The sequence below is a fragment of the Varanus komodoensis genome, unplaced genomic scaffold (assembly GCF_004798865.1).
Source record: "Varanus komodoensis strain SLA01 unplaced genomic scaffold, ASM479886v1 scaffold56, whole genome shotgun sequence".
Taxonomy (NCBI): Eukaryota; Metazoa; Chordata; class Lepidosauria; order Squamata; family Varanidae; genus Varanus; species Varanus komodoensis.
The window spans coordinates 4,390,647-4,402,082 of record NW_025336169.1 but is presented as its reverse complement, the minus strand read 5'-3'; the positions used below and the strand labels follow the sequence as shown (position 1 = coordinate 4,402,082).

The 11,436-nt window shown below is 52.2% G+C and overlaps 1 protein-coding gene across 7 annotated transcripts in view; it reads right to left on the bottom strand.

The window, feature by feature from the left end:
- Nucleotides 1-2,515: 2,515 nt before the first annotated feature.
- The window catches only part of AP1B1 (adaptor related protein complex 1 subunit beta 1), a 51,426-nt gene continuing 42,505 nt past the window's right edge, over nt 2,516-11,436 (bottom strand). For 3 of the 7 annotated variants that reach the window (XM_044448907.1, XM_044448910.1, XM_044448909.1), the window contains 3 exons: nt 11,145-11,229; nt 9,251-9,337; nt 4,125-5,826 (listed from right to left, as the gene is read on the bottom strand). In XM_044448907.1, the coding sequence (XP_044304842.1) occupies nt 5,444-5,826; nt 9,251-9,337; nt 11,145-11,229 (555 nt within the window). In that variant the 3' untranslated portion in view covers nt 4,125-5,443. The other 4 variants (XM_044448911.1, XM_044448913.1, XM_044448912.1 and 1 more) reach the window with 2 other exon arrangements.

Below are 11,436 nucleotides of genomic sequence, written 5' to 3'. Positions count from 1 at the left end.
TGGCTGTACTGAACCGGTGCCTGGCCGAGGTAATGGGCTGGATGAGGGCCAATAAACTGAAGCTCAATCCAGACAAGACGGAGGTCCTGTTGGTTGGCGGTTCGGGCTTCGGTGAGGGTGAATTGAACCTTGTCCTGAACGGGGTTGCACTCCCTCCTAGGGACAAGGTCCGCAGCTTGGGAGTGCTCCTCGACCCAGAGCTTTCACTCGAAGCTCAGGTGACAACAGCGGCGAGGAGCGCTTTCCTCCAGCTTCGGCTGATTCATCAGCTGTGTCCCTACCTGGAGTACAACTGCCTTGCAACAGTGACTCATGCGCTGGTGACTTCCCGTCTTGACTTCTGTAACGCGCTCTACGTGGGGCTACCCTTGAAGACGGTCCGGATACTTCAATTGGTTCAGAATAGAGCTGCCAGGCTGCTGACGGGGACTGGACGTTATGTTCACATGACTCCAGTTCTCCGTCAGCTTCACTGGCTCCCCATTGAAGTCCGGGCCCAATTCAAGGTGTTGGTAATGACCTATAAAACCCTAAACGGCTTGGGTCCTGGTTACCTGAAGGAGCGCTTACATCCATATATGCCCAGTCCCCCCCTGAGATCGGCAAGAGAGGCCCTTCTCCAGGAGCCCTCCGTGAGAGAAATTAGGAGGGTGGCTACTCGTAGGAGGGCTTTCTCAGCAGTGGCGCCTAAGTTATGGAATGCGCTCCCCAGAGAGGTCCGCCTGGCGCCATTGTTATTTGTTTTTCAGCGCCAGGCAAAGACCTTTTTATTTAAGTAACATTTTAAATGTCAATACCACTGAATTTTATCTGGCCAGGGCGGCTTATTTTATAATGTGTGTTTTAAATTATTATGATTATTTTATATGTATATTTTAACTTATTGGTTTTATTTATTGTTGTAAGCCGCCCCGAGGCTTCGGCGAATGGGGAAGCATAAAAATGCTTTAATAAATAATAAATAAATAATAGACTGGAAGAATGTCCTACAACTCCCCAGCTGCCTGGGGATGATGGGATTCTGGACTTTGCCTGCCCAAGCATGCAAAGGGTTGTATCCTGAAGTGACAGCAGTGGCCCTGTGTGTTTCTGCTGCAGGCCCGGCCCACTCCTGGAGCGATGCCCGAGTGGTGCTTGGCCTTGGGCTGAAGGAGGTTCTCCCCCTTAGTTATGGGCCCAGCACAGCAGGCTCAAGGGAAGCCGATCCCGAAGGATGCTCTGAGGCAGCAGTGTTTAACTTTTTAAAAAACAGTGAAGGACAGTTGGTAGCCATGCCACCAATGCAGAGCTCTGCAATAGCACATTCAGTTTTGCACCCGGGTTTGAAGAGAGAGGCAGAATCTTGGACCCGTTTCTAGAGGGGGAGCAAACTAAAGGCAGACCCAGCAAAGTTGCCCAACCTATGGAATTCACTCCCCAAAGAGGTCCGCCTGGCACCGTCGTTACTGGTTTTTCGGCGCCAGGTAAAGACCTTTTTATTTAAACATCATTTTAATTGTTAAAACATATGATCTGGCCAGGGCAACTTCTTCTTCCTTCTCTTTTCTCCTCCTATATTTTTATTTACTTATTTTATACTGGTAATTTTAATTTTATATTTGTAACTCAGTGTATTTTTTGTATTTTTGTATTTAATGGTAATTTATTATGTTCTATTGTATTTCAATGTATTTTATTGTGTTGTAAGCCGCCCCGAGGTTTCGGCAAGGGGCGGCATAGAAGTATAATAATAATAATAATAATAATAATAATAATAATAATATCACCAAGATATGATGTGCAGCATCCCCTCAGGTGCCAGGTGTATTGACTGTATTTTAATATCACCCAACAACTGAAGTACTCTGAGCGGATCACCACAAATAAAACCATGAACTGTAATATAAGTTATGCTATGAAGGCGGAAAACCAGAGTTATTTATATCTTAACTTTCTCCTGTTTATTTAAACTAATACTGTTCTGCCTTGACAATGGGCCTTCAGACACCGCAGGCATGGGAATCGGCTTCTTAAAGGCATTTGCAGTCCAACACAAGAAGGGGCAAGAAGGGGCAGAGAAAAAGCAGAACAAGTGAAGTGAAGGAAAAGATCTAAGCCTCCAACAGCTCCAAACAGCTCACTGGTCATTACAAAATGCGGGGATGGCAGTAAGAAATAGAGCTTCTACGTTGAGGAGCAGTCTAGCAAAACATACCACGGCCAAGATCCAACAAGAAGGGATATCCCCTTCGCGCCCGCCCATGTGTTTCTAACTGGACACATCTGGCAAACACAGTGCCGGAGTACAGAGGGCTGGGCCGCTCCTGCAACACTCTGCACGTGATCTTGTGATTGCGACTGGCCTCTGGCCAAACCTCACGGTTCCGTCACTGTGCCTCTCCCTACCGAGCTGACCTCTTGCCTCCCCAGCCTGAAGATGCCCTGCCTCCCCACCACTGGCGGGAACAGGCAGAGAGGGTGAGGCAGAAGGAAAGCAGAGGGATCCTTAGGCTAGGGAATAAAGCACAGACAATGGTTTCCAGCAGTTAAGAGCACTGATTGTTTATTTGGGACTAGCAAGACTGCAAGGTGACGCTAAAAAGGTGCACAAGACTTCACCTTGCACAGCTGCAGCATGGTGCAGGCACGCACACCCACGCACACGCACACAGTCAACGTCTGTGCATGTACGAAGGGCCGAAAATTAAGTACAGGGCTCTCAGGAATGGGGCGACATCAGCAGAGGGAGATGGCATGACGTTTACACACGCACAGATACGCAGCGAGCTCCCCCACCCCGGGGGCTTCCTTCAGGCACCCCTCCCTGCTCCAAAGCCAAGCGGCCCTCCACCAAGTCCCAGTGGTCAGATGGTCTCCAAAGGGCTGCTGTTTCCATCCTGGGTGACTTCCCTCTGTGGACGACAGGAGGCAGGCCTGGGGGGCTTTTGGTCCCAACAAAAATCTGGGAGGAGTGGGAGGGAGCACGGAAGCGCCCAATGGACTCAGTTCTTCAGGATGGTTTCATAAGCTTGGAACACGTGCTGGGCGACTTCAGGTGCGCGACACTTGAGGGAAAGCTGCGTGGGAAGAGGAGGAGAGAAGGCACTGAATGCCCAGGAGCCACCTCCGCCAGACACACCTCAGCTAGGCAGCCATGTTAGTAAACTGGAGCAAACCAAATCCAGGAGGAGGCAGAAACACGAATGTACAAGCATGCGAAGACACTGAAAGGAAGGCAGTTCAGCCAAGCTGCGGGAAGAGAGACCGCCAGCCACCCTCAGGGGCAAAGCGTTTGCTGCCTTTGTTCTCAAGTCCGCTGAAGCTTCTCGGAATGAGGTCTCCCTCTTTCTCTCCTCCCCTGCAGAAGAAACCCTACGCCCTCCCCTGCTGTAGGCACAGGTGTCAATACCTGCTTTGGTACAGGGCTGAGCCAGAAGCCTTCATCCTGAGATGCACCAGGTGGAAGGCAGTTTTGCAGCAGGAACAGTCCAAGCCACAAATCTGACCTGTATCCTCGCCTGAGGCCCCTCAGTCCAGATGCTTGTTCCAGATTCAGTGACAATTACTCCCAGGCGTGAGTATAGGGGGTGGCAGATTCTCCAAAGCAAAAGTTATGATAAAGGATTAAAGTGTGTTTTTTAAAATCTCCTTTAGCTCTCTCCTCGTGTAGCACTTTATGCGCACAACAACTCTGTGAAGTAGGTCAGGGCAAAAGAAAGTGACTGACCCAATGTTGCTTAGGGAGAGCATCGTGGCTGATTGGGGACTGGACTTTCCCAGTCCAACAGCCTCCTGCTACACCCTCCAGGCTCTGGAGTTGGCACTGGATGGCTTGTGTTGATACACACACTGGGCAGACCGGTTGCCCGGAAATGGACAAGAGGAGATGAAAGGAAAAAAAGAAACGATAAGGGGCACCCATCCCCCGCCAATTCTCTGTCCCCCCCCCCCCCCGCAATGGCACGATTTGCTTTTGTTAGCTTGTGTCAGGTGCGGGGAGCTTGAGTGTTGCGGAAAAGAGCGTCAGAAGCAAGCAGGGTAGTGGAGGGGAAGCAGAGAGGAAGCTGGATTCAGAAGATCTGGTCTGGCTGGTTTTTGTTTTTTTGAAGAAGCAAAGACATTCTGCTAACCTCTAAGTCCTGCAAGATCGGAGGGACAGGCCCGCAGGGGGGGCAGGTGGTCGTGCAGCAACAAAAACAAAAGAAATAAAGATTTAAATTATCAATGCAAAGGAAAGAGGGTCACAACCAAGTGGAGGGGAAGAGGCACCTGTCTCTCCAGTGACCAAAAGAAGGGATGTGATGCAGGGAAAGGCAGTCCAGGAAGGTTCGGATGACCAGAACTTGGGGGCCTTCTTTGGATGAAGCACCATTAGGTGTTCGGGGCGGATCCTGGCAAGGCCTTGGCGGTGGCGGCCCTGCAGCTGTGGAGGCTCACTTTTTAAAGGACCTGCTGCGTTTCTGCCACCTGCTTTCATGCTGTGCTTTCAGACTGTGGTGCGTTAAATGTTTTCTTTAACATCCTCTAACTGTAATTTAAAAACCTCTTTGTATACCTGAAGGCTTATTGAAATGATTGGGGGACAAGAGAAATCAGTCACTAATGCAGATAAAAATACCAGTTTGTGCACTGTGCAGTTGATTGCCCCCGTCAAGGGACTTGCCCTCGCGCCCCAAATCTACCTTAAAACCGAGGCTGGATGGGCCGCAGGCAACCCTCTCCCGCATTCTGAGGACGGGCGAGTCGCCTTATTCTGCAGCTCAGCAGAGCACGCGGGCCCCTCCTCTGGCTTGGCTCGGCTCGGCTCGCCCGGCCGTGCCCTGGCCCAGTCCTCAGTGGTGGCCAGTCACGCAGCATGAGGACCGAGGGAGGACCGACATCCCTCCCTGGCATCCAGCTGCTCACCTGCTGCTAAGGGCAGCACATCTTTGCCTTTCCACTTTCACCCTGTGAGGCAGGACCTACGTGCTTCCAAAGTCTGATGAGGCACAGAGCGATTCAGGTACTTACCAGCAGCCGCGTTTCATTTGTACACCAAAGAACCAGGAAGTGCAGCCCAGTTCGCACGTCACCCCCACCCAGAGGGGGCTCCCTGTGCCATGCAGGCGAGGCAGCTGGCAGGGGCCTGGATCAGACCCGCTCCAGGCCCACTTGTCCATGGGCAATCTATTGTGACACCTGAAGCGGAAATCGTGGGCTGCTGAGGGAAGGACAACCCGGGTTCATCCAGGGTTGTGTGAGAGTTCGATGGGGTGACATTCTGAGGGGTTTCATGCTTTGACGCTCTCCAGATTCCAGCGGTCTCAGTCGCTCGTGTGAGCTGAGCTGAGCTGGCTTAGGGACGTCCATCTCTGAGGAAGAGCACGATTAACTTGCTCTTCTGACTCGAGCAAATCCCTTTAACAATTAACAATGGACACATCATGGTCTGTCCTCGAGAAGGAAGCCCCCAAAGAAGACCCGGCTAGCCCGCCTCCAGTGGGAGCAAGAGAGAGACGTGGGCATGACACCCACTGTGCCCAGGCAAGCCCACTTCCTTGCTTCCATACAGCCCCACCTGCAACCCACGAACCAAAGAGGCGAGGCTGTTCCCACGTCCTCGGCACATGCAGAAAGGGCAGCCCGCTCCCTCTCGTTCCCGGCTACCCACGGCCTGATGCCCATCTGCACAAGCGAGCCAGGAGGGCCATACCGTGAGGTTAGGATTCCCCGGCTGGATCCGCAGCTCTGCCAAGACCCAAATGCCGTTGGTCAGCTTGAGCGACTGGTACAGCATGTCCTGGCCCTCCACGTTCCTCTTGGCGATGGTGAAGATGTTGCTGCCCTGCAGTTTGCTGCTGACGGCATCTGTGGGACCAGGAACACACGACCGCGTTACTCACGTTTGAGGTGATAAGCAGGGCTGTGCCGATTTGCACAAACACAGTTTGTGGGAGGGAAAGCAAACTTCAGCCTCCTGGCAATCCAGGGCTCCATTAGAGAGGGAGGTGGTAAAAAGCCTCCCATTTCTCGCGCTTGCGTTTCTTGCTATGGTCTCTGCCTGGCGGAGCGCTCAAAGTGCTGAAGAGTGGCTCGGAAGCGAAATAGCTCCTTATCCTAGACCCATGACTAGTGTAAACAAAATGAAACCATGCAAAGACAGGTGTGCACCCACGATTACGGCACTTCACAGAATCCAGAATCAGTTCTGCTCATATGAAATACAGGCAGGGAGTTATACTCCATTTAGCACCGTTTTGCTCTGCTCCTCTGTATAAAACTAGGCAATCTCTAACAATCAGAACAGCAAGCATCAAAATGTCAGCGACCACCTTGCACACCTCCACAATTTACAAAGTCAGTGCCAGCTCTGTAGCAGCGGAATAACACTGAGATTAAGGAGGGGTGTGGAAATGGGGAAAAGGCAAAGAGCTTCTTCCTGCAAGGTGAGTGAGGATAAGCAAAAAGCAGCATTTGCTAAATGGAAATAAAAGCTTCTAGCCCTTAAGGACTTAAATGAAAATCGCAAGCACATAAGAGCAGGGCTTGGCACTGTCTCTCAAAGGACGGCCAGGGCTTGGGGTGCTTTTCCCCAGGACGGGGCATGTCCCGCGTGGATGGCTAAACCACTCTTCAGGCAAGAACTGATCCACCATCAGGGAGCTCTCAGTGGTGGGGAGGGAACTCTCCAGGGTGGGAAGCGGCGAAGGGAGGGGGCAACGTTCCAGCATGTTTAAAGATCTCCTTGCAGTTTAAAGTATCTAAGCATTGATACTTGGGGGCTGGGGCTGCGCAAAAGCCAGGAACCCACCCAAAAAGTGGGGTTCAGGGGAGGGGGCCTGCATGACATGCCATGCCAAGGAGAGGGAGAGGGAGAGAGAAGGAACAAAGAGGCAGGCGTCTCCCCAGTGACATTCCCCACGTCCCAGTCAATCTGGCTTGAATGCCACACAGCCTGTGAGGGGAGGAATGAAACAGGGGTGGGGGTGGGGGTGGGGGGTGAAAGCAGGCAGCTGCAGTGGCTTCTCTCTGTGAGCCAATTGCTGGAATGGCTGGTTGGCTGAGCAGCAGCGAAGCGAATGTTTCGTGCCGGCAAAATCCCTTCCCGAGTGATGCTTTGGCGCTCACGCCAGCGAGCTCGTGTGCAAATGGGGTGGTGAGGAAGTGGGTGGGGCTGGATTCCCCAGTCAGGGGTCTAAAGTAGCCTTCCCTCAAACTGAAAGTCCATGCAAATGCCTTGGATCATAAACAGCCATGATGGCTGAGCACGGAGGGAAAAACATGTGGTCTGGACTGGGGACCTACTTAATTTAGTTTCTAACTTGCACACCACAACCTCTAGCCCAAATTCAGGGCTACTTGCCCGAGGTTCTCTGTGAAACTTGAAGCCTGAATCTGTCCTTATGTGCCGTCAAGCGGCCTCTGACCTCTGGTGACCGTATGAATGAAAGCCCCCCAGAATGTCCAGTCCAGGACAGCCCAGCTTGGCTCTTCCAAATTCAAGGCTGTGGCTTCCTTTATGGCATCAATCCATCCATACTTGGTTGTCGTCTTCTGCTTCTGCCTTTGACTCTCCTTGTCTCCTCCAAGGAGTTTTACCGTCTCGTGACCTGCCTGCAGCACAACAGCCCCTGTTTCATTATTTTTGCTTCCAGGGAAAGTTCTGGCCCGATTTTATCTGATCCCACTTGTCCACTGTCAATCCAGGGTGTCCACAAAGGTTTCCCCAGCACCATATTTCAAATGCATCCATTTTCTTCCTGCCAGCTTTCTTCTCCGTCCAGCTTGCACACCCTGTACACAGTGATGAGCAATACAGCAGTGTGACGGAGACACAGATCAGGCCAGAATCCTGCACTCTCGCACTTGCTGGAATCTCTTCCCATGCTGAGCCCTGCCAGCAAGAGAATCACGCCCAGATCATGTCTGCAAACACTCGGGAACACGAGCAGCTTCTCGACACAAAATGGGTCAAGCCAAGTACGTAAAGCCCAGGGGTCAAACGTGCAGAAGCAAAGCTTGCACAGTGGCTGTGCGGACAGCGTGGGAACAAGCCGGCCCCGTGGACTGGCTTCCCACCTGCAGCCAGCAAGAGGCAAAGTCTGGGCAAAGAGGAAGCGGGCTGGAGTTTGAGGAGCCAAGCTGAGGAAATCTCATGGAGTCCTTCCCTGCAAGCGGGTCACTCACCCTTTGCCAAGTGGGGCCTCGGCCTTCGGCTCGGGCACCAGGGAAGCATCCTTACATGTGATCATCTTTTCTAGCTCCTTCACTGACGCCCTTCCAAGTCTCAGTTCTAGTTCCTTGGCTGCAGAGCATCTCCCTTTGAATGGATGACCGAGCCAAGGGATTCAAAATCTTTCACCGTTTCAGTTTCTTCACTGTTAACATTAAAGCTGGATAATTCTCCTCTAGCCCTGAATTTGCTCTTAACGGTCAAGTGCAGTTCTACTTTTGCACTTTCATCAGAAGTCATTTTAATTCTCCGCTGTTTTCTGCCAGCAATTGGGTATCATCTGCATATCTTAAATTATTGATGCATCTCCCAATGATTTTCACTCCTTCCTCTGATCCTAATTTCCTTATGGTACATTCTATGTACAGCTTGAAGAAACAGTGGGATAAAATATGCCCTTGCCTGATATTTTGCCAACAGGAAATCGTTCTGCTTCTCGTATTCTGCCCTAACCATTGCTTCTTGCCACAATGCAGGGTACATACCAGGGCAGTCAAGGGCTGAGGCCCCCACTCCGTTCCTTTTCACACCACCCTTAATTTCTTGTCATCCACACAGTCAAAGGCTTTGCTGTAGTCTACAAAGTGTAGACTGACGATCTTTTGAAATTCCTCAGTGTGCTTCAAAGAGCCAACATTTGTTTTGAGTTCCTTGTCCTTTTCAGAATCCCGCTTGAAATCCAAGCATTTCTTGCTCCATGTTAGGTAAAACACCACTGTTGCTACATCTTGAGCACCAGTTTGGTTGATTCTGGAAGAATGCAATCCAACTAGATCTGCAATCCCGTCCCATCCCCCATACCTCTGAAGGCTGTAGCCAGTGCAGACTTTAACACCAAGCTCTATTTTATCTCCTCTCCCCTTCCTTCTGGAGAACCCAGAAGCTCGCTTGCTATTTAGGGATGTCCCAGCTGGTCCTAACAAAGGTATTAACCCGCTGCAGACCTGGCCATGGAAGCTGCATGGGCGAGAGGTTCCCTGGCAGCCGCTCATAAACAGCCCTTTGGAGAAGGGCAGGATTTCAGCGTCTTTAATAGATGGATTGGAGGTTTCTTTTCACCTGCATTCAGAGGACAATCTTTAATCTGAAACTGTGCTTCGTTCTCATTGGGGATGTCTTTCCAGGTGGCCAAGAACATCTGACGCTCTGGAAGGAGGAAGCAGAAGGAGAGAGTTCAGTGCAGGGCCTGGGGAACAGAGTTCCCCAAAGATGCAAACCACACTCAGCTGCCACCAAAAATAGCTGCCCCCCCCCCCCCAGCCAATGCATTGCCCCTGCAGAAGATGCTATGCCAACATTCCAACCAACGGGGAACAGCTTCCCCACCCCGGGCAGCTTTCCAGTGCATTCAGCTACGCCTCCCATCAGCGCTCGAATGCCCATGCTGCAGATGGGAGCAATACTCCAAAAGAGCTCCTGACCCTGGGACACCAGGCATGCACCTTGTTTTCTGTTTCATGGAGGAACTAGGGATTTTGAAATTCACGAAAGCTCTCCAGAATGCTTGTGCATAAGCGCCTCCTCTCTCTCCTGTTTCCAATCTATTTTATGTCACACACTCAGACACAAAAAGTTCCTGTGGCAAAAGGGGAAAATGCATACAATTTCTGTGTGCTATTTTTCTAATGTGTGCATTTCCCCCCATTGACAAAGCCTAGTTTAAAAAATAATAAACATGTGCATTTCTGAACAGTTTGTTAATGTACACACTTTTCTTTCCCCATCTGGTATCACTTGCACTTCCGACCAGGACTGCAGCGCAGGGCATTTTCTGACACTTTGCGAGCACAAGCAAAGCTCCCGCACAGCCCTGCTCTGAGCAGATGCGGCTGCCACAAAGGCTCCATCGCACCCCCTGGTGCTCCGCGAAGGCCTCGCGCACCTCCCATGTGCCTCCACAGAGCAGCGGCTGGAGCACCTGCTCTCCACAGCGGGGACAGGCAGAAAGCCAGTCTCGGGACGCTCTGCACCCCTTCTCCCAGAAGCCTCTGCAGGCGCGCTCCGAGGGCAAACCGCAAACACCTGGCGATCTCGTTTCTGCCCGCCCCAGCTCCGGAGCACGCGGCTTCAGGAGAGAAATCTCAGCAGGCTCCAGAACCTGCAGGGATGCGCTGCCATGCAACACACCTGGCAAGTACCCGGCTGGTGGCAGCCGAGCTGGTCACGACTGCCCCTTCGTGCCTTGGGCAGGGTGACGCTCCGAGGACCTCCCTTTTCCACAGGTGGTGCTGGGGAACTCCCACGCCACCTGCCCCCGTTTGGAGGATGATCCTGACCAGGAGAGGGCGGACGAAGAGCAGCAAAGAGGACTCATCCCCACAGTCCAGGACCGCCTGCCTTCCCGGGGAGAGCTCTTTCCCACCCTGCTACCTAGCGATGGCGGCGACTGGACCTGAGATGTTCTCCGTGCAAAGCTGGGGCCCTTCCACGGAGCGACAGTCCTTCTCCCAGCTCTGCCCGCCACCCATCACTCTGCAGGGCCCTGGAGAGAGGACGCATTCGACAGGGCGGTGGCTTAAATTTCACAGGGCACGCTTCCGTCTCCGGCAGGACATGGTTCCTCGGTGTGGAATCCAAGGTTGCGATCCCAACCTGCAGCTCTTTAAACAGGCCCGGGGAGCATGGGCAGTGTGGTGCAGTGGTGGGAGTGTTGGGTGGGGCCTCGGGAGGCCCAGCTCACCGGAAGGCTGGGCCCAGGCACTAACTCTGCACAGCCATCTGCATTCCTCACAAGAGGAAAACAGGTGAGAGAGGAATGCACGGGCGTGGACACGACGACACGAATGTCCCAACCGGAGCGGCGGCCTGCCTCTCGGGGGGGCTCCCTTCCGTGCAGGAGGCTCCCTTGAAGAGAGACCCTGACAAATGCAGAAGCCTCGAAATCAACCACACCCCCTTTTGGGGGCGCTCGCCTTCCCCCCACCCTTGCAAGGGCCAGGCCACCGCCACCTACCCATTTTCCCGTCTTCCACAAAGAGTATGTGCAAAGGGTAGAGGGTGCTGAAGTAGAAAACATCAATGTTGTTCTTCACTGCAACCTAGAACACAGGAAAGTGAGGGGTTAAAACACAGATTAGATCCTACCGACCTTTATTTTAATACAGCTTACCCTGTACAGTATGTGCTGCAATTCCACAGGAAAGCAGCAGAGAATGCTGTGCACAGAATTTTGGCTAATAATAACATGCAAGTTTCCAGTCCTTATGGCTGCAAAATTACAGAGAAAGGATACTGAAACAAACCAA